The sequence below is a fragment of the Poecilia mexicana genome, unplaced genomic scaffold (assembly GCF_051168715.1).
Source record: "Poecilia mexicana isolate PSO_F unplaced genomic scaffold, ASM5116871v1 scaffold_4, whole genome shotgun sequence".
NCBI lineage: Eukaryota > Metazoa > Chordata > Actinopteri > Cyprinodontiformes > Poeciliidae > Poecilia > Poecilia mexicana.
The window spans coordinates 19,496,406-19,512,070 of NW_028263373.1; the positions used below are offsets into that span (position 1 = coordinate 19,496,406).

A 15,665-nucleotide genomic window follows, 5' to 3' on the forward strand; every position below is an offset into this window, starting at 1 on the left:
ACCTGACCGGGAGAAGGAAGTAGAGCCAGAAAACAGTAGACAGCTTCCACAAGACTGGATGTCAGCCTTTCTCTCAAATGTATCCAGTCCCCTGTGCTGGGTCAATGGCAGGATGTAGCAGGAGATGGATAGATGGATTAGGACCTCATCCAAAGTTATGTGGCGCTGCACTGGTCTGTTGTGGTGAAGAAGGCTCTGAACTAACAACAGGAGCTGTGAACATACCAGCATATCTACATTCAGACTCTCACCAATGATCAAAACATGGATCATACCTAAAAAAAAATGTTTCCAGAGGAAATGGATAAAATTAGTTACCTCCATGGCAGTGGGCACCCTTCAGGGTAGATAGAGGAGTTGTGTAAACCAGGGGTAGTTGGCATTAAAACCACTGCTCTTTTGCATCAAAGTGATTTCTTTCCGTTTTTCATGTAATCATGAAAATAAAGTAATAAACGAAACTAATCTAACTGCCCAACCTTGAGTTTGAAGATAACAGGCAAACCTTTGATTTGAGCACAGTCACTCTAAACCTTTCTGTGCCAGGAAAGACTTTTAACAGTACTCAGCTAAAGTGAGGACAAGGTCTGATTTGATGGAGAACAAGGACCAAATAGAAGGAACCATAATGGCTCCTTATCTCTAAGAGTCTCTCAAGTCTCTTCAGAGTCTTACTCTGATGACTTGCCTGATTTATTTCCAGAAGCTCTAATGTAGCTTCTACACAGGTGTGATTCTCATGAGATACAGTAGTGTCAGTCTTTCCTTGCAGAATGTATAGACCTGCTGGTGAGACCAAGTCTTTATTGATCAAGCTCATAAGATATGTTGCTCTGGTTTACAATCTCCTTTTGACTAGAGGAGCTGCATTTTGCTTCAAAATGAGACCTTCGAATAAGCAATCAACCAATTGCTCTTTGTTTCTTATGAATTCAGACCACATTCACTTCCCTCAAGCACTCTGAAGTGTCTTTCTCCCTTAGAAATCTCCTCCTTCTGCATTTCTATCTTTGCCTTAATGATTGAGACTGTTGCAACTTTTAGCCGTATTTGTTTTTACACACTGCAATACATTGTATGTTACTGGTTTTCCTTTTTTAATATAAAAAGCATACTGTGCGAGCTTTCAAAGAAAATAACAATCAGCATGAAGTAGCCACAGAACAATATCACTTATATATATCACTTGGTGTTTTTCATGTACACCACAGCTTGTGTTTGAAAGATGAAAGGTATAGGAAATGATTGGAGGTTGTCTGCAGTCTGCACCCTGCAGCTCAGTCTGACAGACAAATCAATGAGTTTCTCCTATTTACTTTAACTGAGCTCCACCTGCTGGCAGAAAAATGTAACTGTGTCTAACAGACCTTTACTCTTCATTTAGTTTGTTTTTATCATTTTAGCCATATTTATATCCTATCCACATCCTAGACACTAATTTGAGTTTTGTGCAGCAATAACTACAACCAAAGTACAGAAGGGCAATCTGAAAGACAGAACCTGCTTCCAGTAGAAAGAAAGAAATAAGTTTACTGTAAGAAACGTTTCCCCATATCCATTAAATATTTGCATCTGTTTTTCTCTCTCTGTGGCTATGTATAATTTTTAAAGTTATATCCTCACACATCTTAAAAACTTTCCTTTAATAGTATTTAGAATAGAATAATAACAGCTTTATTGTCCAGCAAAGGGAAGACTAACAGCATCACCACATATAAAGTTTAAAAGTTCTTTAAGTGTTAAAACAATATATTTAAAGCAAGATAACAACAGCAACAAAAATAATATACAGTGCAAAACAAGATAAAAAAAATATTGTGTTATTAGAAATAGGAATACAGGACTCAAATCCAAGGCATGTCCATAAAAGCCAGATTAACTTTCTAAAAATGTACATAAAGTGCACATTATTTTTAGCTTTTCAACAGATTTTGTTTTTAAACTTCATCAATATTCAGATACTCAAAAATTACTGGCTAAAATTACTTGACCCGTACTAATGACTGCTCTGCGATTGGTTCATTGAGTTGGGGGCGGGTACTGGCCACAGAGGGGACAGCACGTCAAGTTGAAATGAAAACGAAAACGTAAGACTTTTAAAATAAAGCTAAGGACACTGAGTAGCGCCCAAATTATATTAGAATTTAAGAAAATATACAATTTAACACAGGAACGTGGAGTCACTCATGTGTTTTATATATTTTATTACTATACAACCATTTCAGGGAAGAGTACATTATGTGTATTTATCTTACGGAAGACACAGTAAGGAATGTGTTCATTTTGACTGCCTTTTAAATATTTTATATTTTTATTTTATTGTCAGAGTTTTAATTTGGTTTGTTTATCTGTGGTTGTGTTTGTTTTGTGTTGTTGTTGTTGTAGTCCGCTACCGGCTCTTTTACTTTGTATTACAACTAACCGGAAATCACAGTTTATGATTGTTAACTTGTTACTATTGGAGGAAGCTGCAGACCGTTTGAAATCCCTTCCCAGTCCTCTCGGCTGTTCGGGCTGCGAAGGCTTCGTGATGCCTTTGTGGTCCCGACTCGGTTCGCAGATTGACACTTCATGCGCGGCGAATCCCTGTGATGAAACGCAAAAGCCGGGGAAGAGGATGGGGACATTCTGTCTGGACAAAATGAAGCCCCGCAGGCTTTGCGGGGACCGGACTGAAGCTGCTGTAAACAACAACATCTCTCCGTTTATGATCCGATGCCAGATCGGCAAAGAAATCAAACATATCTGCAGCAACTGTAAAGGAGCCGAGCCTGTGGATGGTGAGGAAAAATACCGCTTTTAGCTTCCTGTGAGGCGTTTGAATCAGTAAGGTTTTATTCTTTAGAGTCCACCACCCCCCTAATCTTTCTCCTCTGTTTATCTGTAATTACAATAAAACCTTGTCAAAGATTCTGGTTTTGTGTTGAGTTTTGCTTCCCACTTTCTGTTCCCTGATCCACCTGTAAAAGCAGAACAGCGTATGAATCTTTATTACATCTAGACCTGCTGCACTTCTGTTTAATGTTGGGACTTACTCGTCAGTTGTCAATTTGTGTCCACTGACCTGTGGGAGTTTTTCTGCTAGACAAATTATAGGTTGCTATTACTTTATCAAAGATGCAACTTTTCTCTTGTAGATGTTTGCTTAAAAAAACACACACACATTGCTGTTGTGCAGCCCTTTTATACATCACATATAGCACAAACACACACCTTCCAATAAGCTACACTTTTTTCAGAGGGAAATGTTTTGCTGGTGGTTTCAGTTTCAAGTGAAGGATGCAGTGCTTTAGATGTTTTGATCATTTTTGGCAGAGTGGCCACTCACATTTTTTATTTACTTTGACTAACTGTGACAATTAGTTTGACAATCTGACACATATAAGTGACAAAAATAATTATAAGAGTGAAAATCATTTTTACGGTACTGCAAGTTGTGTTGCAGATAGAAGTAAGTTAAGATTTTAGTTGGTTTACTTAATTTACTTTGTTCCATTAGATTTGGTTCCATTCCCAGATCCAATTTCCAATGTTATAAGGAAGAGGAAGATGAACGAGCAGCGCTTGTTCTCTCATCTAGTTCAGTTCACCTTTTCTGTATATGTCTTCCCTTTTGATAAGCGAGCATCTCATTTTTGAGATACACAGAAAGCAGTCAAATGCAATGCAAAATTTAATGTTTAACATGCTTAAACTATTGTTGCCAATTAAAGTAATTTAGATGTAGGATTTTCCAGAAATCCTGGCTTATGTTGGTAAACAGTGCACTTGGTATATTGAAAGAAAGCAATTGTAGATCAGTTAAAGAGGATTTCAGGGATTATCTGATGATGTAAAATATTATTTTAACATTTATTTATTAGTGATGCATCAATCAAGCTTCTACTCACATATTCTGATTAATGTTCTTTATGGTTGGAGTTTTCCATGTATTATTAAGCTTTTTAAGCATTATCTGAGTGTTGGTAAACTCAAAACAGTGGGCACCAAAGCAGCATGCTGATGCATTTTATAGACGGAAAAAAGTGGGAGTTTTCATTTTGATTCTTTTACTGAGCAAAGTAAAATGACATGTTTTTTGTATTTGACCTGCTTATCTCTTCTCAGATGGCTCGAGGGAACATTGGACCATTTTAATCACAATAATCAGGGCATTAGTAGTATTTTCAACCAAATAAATTTTATAAATTGAGCCTTTTCTGACTAGCAGTACCAACGTTGTGCCCTAGAGATCCTGTTGGTTTTGAGGCTTTTCACTCCTGAATGGTTCATTGCTCAAAGTTCTCTTGTAGATGTTTGCTACGTTGCTCCAGAACCAGATCTGAATTGACGTCCCTCTTGCTTCAAGTTCGCCTCGGGGTTTGCCTTCTCTGCAGCTGCTTACTGGCTTACAGTCACTTTGTTTTTCCATCATCCACACCGTGTTCAGATTTTAGTTGCTGTTCTGCTGTTTGGAGCCGTCATCTCAGATAAATCTGTTGGGGGAAAAAGCACAGGATTCAGGAAGCATCTCAAGGAATGTTTGATCAGAGCATTTAAATTCTGCTCTCGTTGTTTCCCAGTTATTGATTATTTTAGAAATCAGATGTACAACCTTGAGTGATGTTTGACTGATTGTTGCCTGACAGCCGGCAGCAGGAATAATCCCACTGCAAACAATTCAGTGGATCTTAGCACAACCCCGGAGGGAGTTATCCGATTCCAGTCCACAGCTAAAAGCAGTAATTATTCTGCTTGGGGTGGAAATATCAATTTGAATTTCATTTGTCTCTGATGAATGGTCAGGGTCACTGTAGAAAGATGGATCAGAATCAGCATATAAACTGTCATGAGTTTATTTGTGTGTGCATCTTTGCGTGCTGACATCCACTCTCGCCTCTCAAACGTTCCTCTGCCATCCTTCGCTCCCAGCTCCCGGGTCGTGTCCTTTCTCTGCAGAGGCTGTTGTATCTAATGGGAAATGTGTCGTTTCAAATGCCTGCTGTGTACAAATTCTTTCCCAGAGGAGCAGAGGGATTTCAGCTAACCGAGACTTCCTCTGATGACCTTTTTCCTTCTTACAAATAGTTTCTGCTGATGAAGACCATATCTGCTAACACGTGGGATTATCTGGTTTTTCCAAATTGTGTATTAAAAATGGTCATTGTTAGAAGAAGCAACTAAAAGAATGTTTTACTTTATGTTTGGAATGAAAACAAAAAGCAAAGTGATTACATATAACTCCCCTGTAGATAACCTGAGTTTATTGAGATTTATAAAAGCAGACGAAGACCTTCATGGTGTGAGTTGTCTTAAAGCAGGAAACTAAAACTCTCTGAGATTTTGATGGCTGATCTACTGATTCTGTTTTTATATGGCTGGTGTTTAGTTTTCTTTTCTGACTTTTGGGAGGAACATCAGAAAGAAAAATGTTAACTTTTGGAATTAGAAAAGCCGTCTACATGAAGTGTTATGTTTGGAAAAAGTTTACACAAACACGACGGAAACCTTCCTTTCTTCAAATCTTTCTACCTTCTTCTTTTGACTAAATTTTTTCTTCTTTCTTTTCCTCCTCCCTCTCATCTTTCCTGTGTTAGTTTAATCAGCAGGTATTGTCCAGTTGCTTGTTTTTGACTTGATCTTTTCATTTCGCTGTTCCAGCAGAGGAAGTGGAGCGGCTGGCATCGATGCGTTCCGATTCTCTGGTACCAGGAACCCACACGCCTCCCATCCGCCGGCGGAGCAAGTTTGCCACTCTGGGACGCCTGTTTAAACCCTGGAAATGGAGGAAGAAGAAGAGTGAGAAGTTCAAGCAGACCTCTGCAGGTCAGAGCTGAAGCAGTGTGAACCATAAGTGCCTTATTTTCCCCTCTGTGTATTAACAAATGATGAATATCTTTATGTTGCTAATAGCAACAGACCCACAGAGCTCTGTGGAGTGGTTTTTGAGGTCAGTGCTGTAGAGAAACTCTGCTGATGGGTCATGGTGGTTGTGTAAACTGTCAAAAGCACAAAGGTCAGGTCAGCTTTCGATTATCGGCACCTGATTTAACCAGCAAACCATCACTGACTTCTGGCAGCCTTTGAAAGTTTATAAAGTTTTGAAAACATTTTTATGTTCTGCTGTCCTATTTCTTAAGACTTGTCAAAAAAGTCTAACCTTGCACAGATCTCAGTGAAACACTGTAACACAATTACCTGTAAATTGAAAGGGCAAAACAACCAAGCCCATATCATCACTCCTCCATCACTGTGCTATACAGCAGGGATGAGGTGAATGCTCTGATATTTGGGAATCTCCAGACATATCAGGAAGACATCCTAGGAAATGACTCATATGTGCTGCAATATTCACCCTGAGAAACAAAAAGGTTGATTTGCATTCAGGAACAGCCGCTGTTGCTGCTTCTCAGCTGGATAAATAGCTTTACATCCTGTTCTCACTGAGAGAAACAAACATACGGCAGTCAAGCTGCTCCCCCAGCTGTCGCTGCAGATCAGTTTTCATCTATCATCTACCTGCTCCTCTGCCTCCAAACACAGAATGTGCATCTAATTAAACACATATCTTTACACACAGGTCGCTGCGTGCTGTGTCCACCGTGGATTAATGCCTTTTAATTTGTTGCAGTATTCAGTAAAAACACTTCACAATGTACGTTTTTTTTTCTTTTTTCCTTCTGACATCGAATAAAAGTTACTACATGAAAAGATCTTCTCTGAATATTACGATGTGGAAAGTGTAGATTAAAATAATACTAAAGTAAGACATGGGTTCACCTGTGTGCTACATTACTGTTCCAAATTACTGCACTGTGGATGCAGATTATTTTGTGAGCAGAAGATGAAACAAAAGGACAATAGTTGTTCAACGGTTCAGTTTCAGACACTTTACAACAACTGGGCGATATTCATATCACACACACCGATTGCTATATGAATATTGATACAATAATGAACTGCTTGGAGTGTGATAATTGCTGGCTAATATATTGAGTGTTACCGGCTTGCATTTTTCATGCTAATGTAATATTTAGCCAGTTGGACAGAGTCTCACAGCAGCAGATGTTCACACCCGACACAAACAGCATTGCCCCAAAATGCTAAGAGTCCACAGACTGATGGAAGTAAACATGAGAAAGAGATGGAAAAAAAGATAACAGGCACATTTCACCACTGAAAGCTTCACTGCAATATTTATGGCAATCACAAAATTTGCCTGATATGGTGCATCTTCACCAGAAACAATACCTCAGGACTGGCAGAGTGGGATGGTTTTCCAGGTTTCTGAAAAAGAGGCCTGGATAGTATTTACTAGCTCTTACCACATGAGTTTTCTAAGAGGAGAGTTTAGTCCGAGGACACAACTGTTCCTGTCTTTAAGGACCGTCTGTTCATTGAATAACTAAAGCAAGAGCCATGTCTGCAGATCTGCACAACATCAGCATCAGGCTGGACTCCACCAGGACTGCCCATTGGCTCTGTTTGTAACATTAATGGGCATGATCTGGGTAGGAAGAGGACTGATTGGAGAACCTCCTAATCTTCTGTTGGCATCTTCAGGCCCTGTCTTTCAGCGTGCACTGGAGCAATTCACATTACAGTGTGAAATGTCTGGAACAAGAGACGGCCCTTGTAAGACCAGGGGCATCGTTTTTCTCCGTCTGATTGGGGTGTTTCTTCCTTGAGCAAGGGACGGGAGTTCTGTCTTTGTCTTTGTAAGAATTGATGGTAAGATGGAGAAGGTACAAATCAAGGCTGTGTTGGGCAGGTTTATGACTGTCAGAGGGCAATATATGATTTTACTATTGACGATTTGCTGCTACAATCATCAATAGTATCACTTCCAGCTGTAGTTTGATTGTTTTGTTTTTTTGACATGATGGTTTGTTTTGTTTCCTCAGTGTTGGAGAGGAAAATGTCTACTCGCCAAAGCAGAGAGGAGCTCATCAAGAAAGGACTCCTGAAGGAGGTTTATGAGAAAGGTAAGAATGTGAAACTTTTTCTAGGTGTTTTAGATCTGACACTTTTTTTTATACGGTTTATATGATGCAGTAATTTAATAAAAGACTGTGTTGCTTTTTCTAAATCCGTCTAAGAAGAACATTACTTTAATTGAATATTAGATAGAAAAGGGGTAATAAAAAAAAACAACAAAGCATTTAACAAACTGCAATGAATTGAGTTCTTATGTATCAGACTATAACAACATTCTAGTTCTTAACCACATCAACAAATTGAATAAACACTTGTGGTATTATTTTGTCTAATAATAAGCTGATTTTCCACTGAAGCTTCAGCTACTGGACTGTTAGCCTCATATTTGACTCTAGAACTCCTTTGGCTCCAGCAGGAGTTTGTGGTTGATTGGGCGGCTGAAAAACAAGCCCACATCATCAACCCTCCACCACCATGCTTGACTGTTAGTATGAGATGGTAATTGTTTCAAACCACACAAGTGTTCCAGATCAGTAAAAGGCTAAATTTGTACGCTTACTCTTGCTGATGACCATTTGATGAATGTTTATATCAATGATATTAATGCTTAGAAACATCTGGAAGCTGCTCAGCCAGTTGATGGACCAAGCAGACATACAAAGTCATTTAGGTAGTCCATATATCAGTTTAGTTTTTGCTGTGTGTGTGAACAGAAATAAAACTGCCAACACGCCGTTGTACCTCAGTGGAATGAGCTTCCTGAGTTCTTAGATTGATTTGAGAGTCTGGACTCATTGAGCAGCTGAAGACACTCTATTGGAAACATTCTTTTCCCTTAGATTTGTTTTTAATATAATTGTATATTTGTGTTTATCTTCATTATCTGATTAATGTTGTCATTTTAATCACGTGTTTTGTTCCTTCTTTGTGAAGCTCTTTGTGAGATATAGCTGCATAGTTGCAATATAAATACTTTTACTTGCATACCAGTGATGACGCAATGTTTTTTTTCTTGGACGTTTTTTTTTTTTTTTTTTAAATATAATATATTTTGTTTTAGCATGAAGCTTGTACTTCCCTACATTTATATTTATTTTCAGTCATAATTTTGACAATATTTTATTCATGCGCTCTTTACATTATGTTTAAAAATGCATGACAGGCTATAAGTCTTTGTTGGGTTCAAAATGTCAAAACTAGCAGAAAAAAAGAGTTGCTTAGAGAGATAACTATTATTTAATTCCTTTTAATTACTTTTTTGTTTACATTTTATATTTGAATAAACTTTATTTTCAAATTTTGAAAATAAAGTCATGCATTTTTCACAACTAAAAGTTTGTCAGGTAAAGTGATGTGAATGTAATACATGGTGAACTAGCAGAGAGAACTTAAATTTGTGTCCCTCCCAATATACAAGATAGCAGTTGTGTATTGGGAGATGAAAGCAGCCTTTCTAAAGCTTTGGTTTCTATTTTCTGTCTTTCCCTCTGTAGATGGGACATCCTCTCCAGTTCTCAGGGAGGAGGTGAAGATGGAGAACGGTCGCTCCCCAGCGCTCAGCTCTATCCCATCTGAACCTGAGGGCCCTGAGCTGATGGAAGGAGCGACAGCCGCTGTAGGTAGGAAGCAAAACCTCAACCGCCGTCATCTGTTTGGTTTTGCCAAACGTAGCGCCCTCTGACCGCTCGCTGTTGCTATTTCACAGCCGGATGTTTGGAGTTTCAAATGCAAAGTGAGGGTACATGTCAACCAGACCAGGCCCAGAACTCCAACCCGACTCCACCCGCAAAGGCCTCGGCAGCGTTTCCTGCTGACGGATCAGAATCCCCCCGCTCAAGACCTCCTACGTTACACAAACAGCCGCCTGCTCTTCCACCCAAACCTTTCAGCAGACTCCCCAATCACATCACAGGTGAGCTCTCCTCCGTGCATGAATCGGTGTCCATGTTTCTCTTTCTGCTACTTCCTCCTCCTCTCGCAGACGGCACCCCTGTGAAGTTGCCGTGCATGTCAGCCAAGCTGTCTCCTCCTCTACCTCCGAAGAAGCTCCTGATCTCCGTTCCCGCGGGGTGCTTGGAGCCCTCTCCTCTTGCCTTCCAGAAGTGCCCAGGCCCACCCAGCCACACTGGGATGGGCGGACACTCGCTGCAGTATGGGGGGCTGCCGGTATCCCTGCACCCGCCCAGCAGGATCATAGAGGAACTCAACAAGACGCTTGCCCTCACCATGCAGAGGTTTGAGAGGTGAGGACGTGGTAGCCATGGAAAAAAATCTGTATGTGTTCAACTGCATGAAAATGTTCTCTCCTTCAAGACTCTCCTATGTCAGTTTGATAAACTTTCTCACAAACATTAAATCCACACATGAGCTTCTTGTGCTTGTATCCAATTGTATTTTGTTCTTTTTAATTCAAAACTCTGTTGTAACTTTTGCTCCAGTTTCAGCCGGGTGAAACTTTCTGCTGCATTTTCTGTTTAACTCATACTTTATAGTCTGAATGTTGTCTGTAGTCTGAGCTGTTGTCACATTATTACTTAAGGATTTATTTACTTGGCTGACCTCTGACCTCTGACCTGCTCACTTTACTGCAGTTCCATGATGCACACTGTTCCTGCCATGATGATCGAGTGCGACGACGATAAAGAAAATCTCCCAAATGAGGCAGACTACGAAGAGCTGCCTGGCATGTACAGGGACGAGGAGGAAGAAGAAGAAGAAGAAGAGGAGGAGGAGGAAGATGATGAAGAAGAAGAGGACGAAGATGATGAAGATGAGGAGGAAGAAGATGACGATACACTGCTCACAAGTAAGCCGCTTTCTTTTTTCTACATAGATTTGTGTGCTGTGCTGATAATCAGCATTTAATGTAATATACTAGATTACTAAAAGTCAATAAAGTAGTTGGGAAAGTACCCAAAGGAAGAACTCTCAAAGGGGAAAAACAATATGAAATTTGGAATGTGGTTTGAAAACCTTCCACAGTGTTTGCCTACACAGGAAAAGTAAACTGAGCATCCAGCATCTTGCATCTTAGTCCTGAACACCCTGTAATATTAACAATGGAGCAAAAAAAACAAAAAACAAACAAAAAAAAGCCTAGTCTGAACCTGCAATCTGAAATGACATTCTTACTTTTTTCTGCTGAAGGTACGCTGGCCATGAAGGTTTTACGGAAAGACTCTCTGGCCATCAAGCTCAGTAACCGTCCATCAAAGAGAGAGCTGCAAGAGAAGAACATCCTGCCGATGCAGTCGGACCAGGAGCGTCTGGAATACCGGCAACAAACCGCCACCAAACTGACCAGGTGAGGCTCCGACTCAGAGTTTAATCAGTGTTTACTGAAAGACGAGAGAGAGAGTAGAGGTGAAGATTCAAATTGATGACATAGAAAGTGAACATCAGTGTGCAGGTTTGGGAGAAAAAAGGTGAGTCAGTGTGGAATTAGAGGTTCAGCGTGTTGCTGTTACTGACATCTAGTGGTCCAGTTGGAGGTTGCAACATCACTAACTTATCACACTTTTTCTAAACGAGGGAAAAATAAGAATACCCATAGATAAACTGCAAAAAAAATTGATTCAGCAACTATTTCCTTTTTGGTAGGCAATACTAAAATTTATTTATTTTTCTTCTTTCACTATGTTCAACAAAAAAGTGTCTGTTCTTTGCTTGACATGACATCTCATTGTTTAAAGTAAAATCCGACACTCTGAACTGTGTGCTTTCATTTTAATTCTAACGTTCATGCAGTTGAGCCCAATTTATGCCTATTACAGATTTAGATTCTAACTATTTCCATTCAAGAAGTTGATTTCTTAAGAAACAAACAAATAACAGAAATAACAACTTTTTAGCGAAAATATTGCATGCCAAAAATGTATTTATACACTTTTTATTAATCAGTGGAAAATTCATTTTTGCAAACAAATCCTTTTCATACGTTTTTATACTTTATGTAATAGGACATCTCTCTATATATTAGTCTTTTTTTATATAGAGAGCTGATCTTACATCCTGATGCTTCAAAGCTACAGTGATGGCACAGTATGTACTTCACTAACAACTAATCTGTTCTTGCTTCTTTCATCTCTGCTGATGTTTCATGGTGATCTGCAGTTTAAGCTGTGATGTAAATGTTCTGTTTGATCAAATAACATAATAGAAGCGTTTATTAATAATCTATTTTCCATTTCTTTTTTATCCACCCTCCATCGTATATAATATTCTTTCTGAAATAAGAACAGCTTGTGGTTCTGATATTGCATACCAGCATGTGAAAATTAAAGTGTGGACTTTTTCTTCCTTTTCAGGCGGTTGAGTCAGAGGCCGACAGCAGAGGAGCTGGAACAGAGAAACATTCTGAAACGTAAGTGGCTTTGCAATTTCAGTGACAGGTTATTATTCATCGCTCGTGTTTTGACATGTTTGTTTTGTGTTGCTTCCAGCTCGAAATGATCTGGAGGAGCAGGAAGAGAAAAGAGAGATCAAGAGACATTTATCCAAAAAGGTAAGACATGCAGGAAAACTACTATTGGTAATCTACAAACCTGATGAGATGAACCTGATTTAACCTATGCTGTTTTTTTTTTGTTTATTTGTTTGTTTGTTTTCGCTGTGTAGATATTCTGAAGTAGATTTTAGATTTTCAAAGGCTGACTCCTTTAAAGTGGAAAAATATTAATATTTTATGATTCAATACTTTAGGACTTAATATTTAAGAAGTGGACATTTTTGTAAAAAGTTAGTAATAAAAAATGGCGTTCAGTAAACGGACTAGACTTAAAAAAATAAAAATACATTTGGTGTTTCAAGCTGAAATAGTTTTAAGACTGAGATTTTTAAAGTAGAATATCTGCACATAATATTTTAATATCAGTTTTTGAGAAGCCAACATTGTTAGCTGGTAGAGACAAATTCATTAGAATTTTAAAGAACAACTTTAACAATCAAACACAGTCAGAGGTCCATCAACTCTTGTGTATCTATTACAGCTGTTGTTCCAATTTAGACCAAAATACTGTTCAGTTAAATTATTGTACTTTTTAATGAGAATCTAGACTGCTATTTATTTCCGCTCAGAATAAAAGCCAGTTTGTTAATCTGTTTTAATTTTGAGATGATTGACCATCCAAACTTTGCACATTCAACCCCAAACATCTGGAATCAACAAAAGCTACATTAATGACCTGAATTTCGTAAGAGCTCCCTGGACTCAGGTGTTGGGAAGCATACTGATAAACTGGTTCTTCCCTTTTCCACAGACAGGGACAGAATGAACAAAGACAGATTACAAATTGAAGAATGCGAGGATCTGATGAAAGAAATGTAGCGCTGGCTGGGACAACGCAAATTTAGTGTTTTCTTGACAGTGTAGTTCCTGTTGCTTTTAAAAACATGCAACTTCAGCACAATAAGCAGCAGATTGAAAAGCTTTAGAGAGAAGCCGACACACAACGTGAATCTAAACTGCTTCTTTTAACTTGGTGGCTTCCTTTCACTTGAAATGAGTGCGTAGTTGTGGAACTTCCTTTCTCATGCAAAACATTTCGTCGTCTGTTTTTTTTTTCTTCCGCCGTCCAGCTCAGCAACAGGCCCACAGTGGAGGAGCTGAGGGAGGCAAAGATCCTCATTCGATTCAGCGACTATGTGGAAGTCGCTGAAGCTCAGGACTACGACAGGAGAGCAGACAAGCCATGGACTCGGTTAACAGCAGCCGATAAGGTCTGGTTAAAGCACAAAACAAAACAGAACTGAAGCACACAGTACTGTAAAAAAGTATTTGTCATCCGGCAGCTCCAGACTTTGAGTAGGCCACTTCATAACCTTAATTTGGGTTTCTTTAAGCCATTGAGAAGTGGGCATGCTATAGTCTGTTTCGTTGGAATCGTTGTTGCATTACCAAAGTACAGTTTGAGTTTATTTTCACAAACTGATGAATTACTAAAAAGTAATTTTGGTAGTTGGTTCCTTTGATAAGTCCATTTTTGCTCCATTTTTTTCTCTATTTGTTGTTAATGACTGAATTTCTGGAGACACAAAGACTTGGAAATTGTAATGCTTTAAAGAAATAAACCTCTTTGTGTCTACCCAATTTATGTTTGTCTGCAGTAAAATTAGTTTTAATTGAACCTTTAAAGTGAGGGGAAAAATAGTTCACAGCACTTTTTTAAAATAAAATCTGGATTTAATCGGGTTGTATTTTTTTCTGTGCATTTCTGTTTGTCCTCAGGCTGCCATCAGAAAAGAGCTGAATGAGTTTAAAAGCACAGAGATGGAGGTGCACGAGTCGAGCCGCCATCTGACCAGGTTTGTGAAAAAACTCCGTTAAATGACCCTGCAGGAGTCGGTGAAAGTCCTGCTGTTCTACACGACACACAACTATTATCAGTTTGAGTTCCACTTGGTCAGCCTCAAGCTGCTGACTCTGTACCTAATTGTTAAATCATAATTAAAGGCAGCCAAGCATGAACGTTCCAATCATCTTCCAAACTGGAAGGTCCTATCAGGAAACTTCTGAAACCGAAATTACTTTTGGCTGCCAGATTGGAGCAGCAGAGACGCCACTGCTTTACTGTTTGATCATAACCCAGCAACACAAATGAGGCTGCGGGAAAAGTACAGAGTTTAAGAGGAATGGCTGTGGAATTGCGCCGCTCATGGTAGCAGCATGTCGGAGTTATTCTGTTACATTACTTCAGTTTTTTTATGGAAACTTTTGATCATTTTCCTTGGTTTAGATGTTGCAAAGCCGCATTTGATAATTATTCCTTTTTGTGTGGCTGTGCACATAGAATTTTTGTTCTTTACCAGGAAATATTGTGAGTCTTTACATATTTCATTAACGGATTGAGAATTTATTTTAATCTTTCCCCTCTGCAGGTTTCATCGGCCGTAGTCTGCACTTCTGCTGCCACTTTTTTAAGACCTTAATCTTAAAAAAAGTATCCGCTGCCCTCAAACTGCTGATCGGCATCAACCTGTTTGAGTCAGGAAGTAGGAGCAAAAACTTTCAGATGTTGGAGGTTTGTTGGGCTGAAAAAGAAACAAATTCAGAACTGTTGTTTTCCCTCAATGGGAATTTTGATGACTTCTTGATATTCAAAAGCTTTTAACTGTCATTTTTATGATGAAGAGGAGGGAATATTTAATTTTGCCACACTTCTGATGTTGGGGAATCTGTGCCAAGTTTGTGGAAGGGAACAGTGTTTCTTTTTTTATTATTATTATTTTATAATCCTGTTCGTTGGCATTTGGAGGGAACACATTAGTCTAAAAATTGAGCCAACTTGTCCTGAAATCAGAATCAAAAACCAAATCGACTCCCAGAAATTTGACATTTTAACTCGCCAGAGTTTGGTAATCTGCTGCGTCACTGTGCCTACAGTAGTGTTTACAATAATTTTTGAATTGCCAAATGACTATTTAAAATTGAATACTAGTTATTGACGCAGCTAAGTGACTGAATTCTCTGGGATCTGCCTTTTTAAAATCAAACATGAGAAACCTGCCACCTTACAGCTCAAACTGCATCCACAAATTTGTACTTCTGGCTGTGTTACTGAGGATTTATTTAACTCTGCGTGTGTGTGTTTTTGTGTGTGAATAAGAGTCAGTGTTCCTGCTGCCTCTTGTATGTTTGAAACTGTTTTGGGAGGAAAAAATATTCTCAGACTTCTAAGAGGATGTACATAAACCGAAAGGATTTTCAAATGTTCATTTTGTAAACGGAGAACTGCATGTTGATATTAATT

General features: G+C 38.9%; 1 protein-coding gene across 2 annotated transcripts; it reads left to right on the plus strand.

The window, feature by feature from the left end:
• Window positions 1-2,374: 2,374 nt before the first annotated feature.
• phactr1 (phosphatase and actin regulator 1) lies at window positions 2,375-15,655 on the plus strand. 2 transcript variants are annotated; one of them, XM_014981213.2, is made up of 13 exons: window positions 2,378-2,780; window positions 5,641-5,805; window positions 7,884-7,964; window positions 9,411-9,536; window positions 9,623-9,829; window positions 9,899-10,160; window positions 10,509-10,723; window positions 11,065-11,221; window positions 12,225-12,280; window positions 12,360-12,421; window positions 13,495-13,635; window positions 14,144-14,220; window positions 14,794-15,655. In XM_014981213.2, the coding sequence occupies exons 1-13, from the start codon at window positions 2,438-2,440 to the stop codon at window positions 14,807-14,809; spliced, it is 1,908 nt and encodes a 635-aa protein (XP_014836699.2). In that variant the 5' UTR covers window positions 2,378-2,437; the 3' UTR covers window positions 14,810-15,655. The 2 variants fall into 2 exon arrangements, with proteins under 2 accessions (XP_014836698.2, XP_014836699.2); XM_014981212.2 differs by having other exon boundaries at window positions 2,375-2,780; window positions 9,623-10,160.
• The last annotated feature ends 10 nt before the right edge of the window (window positions 15,656-15,665 follow it).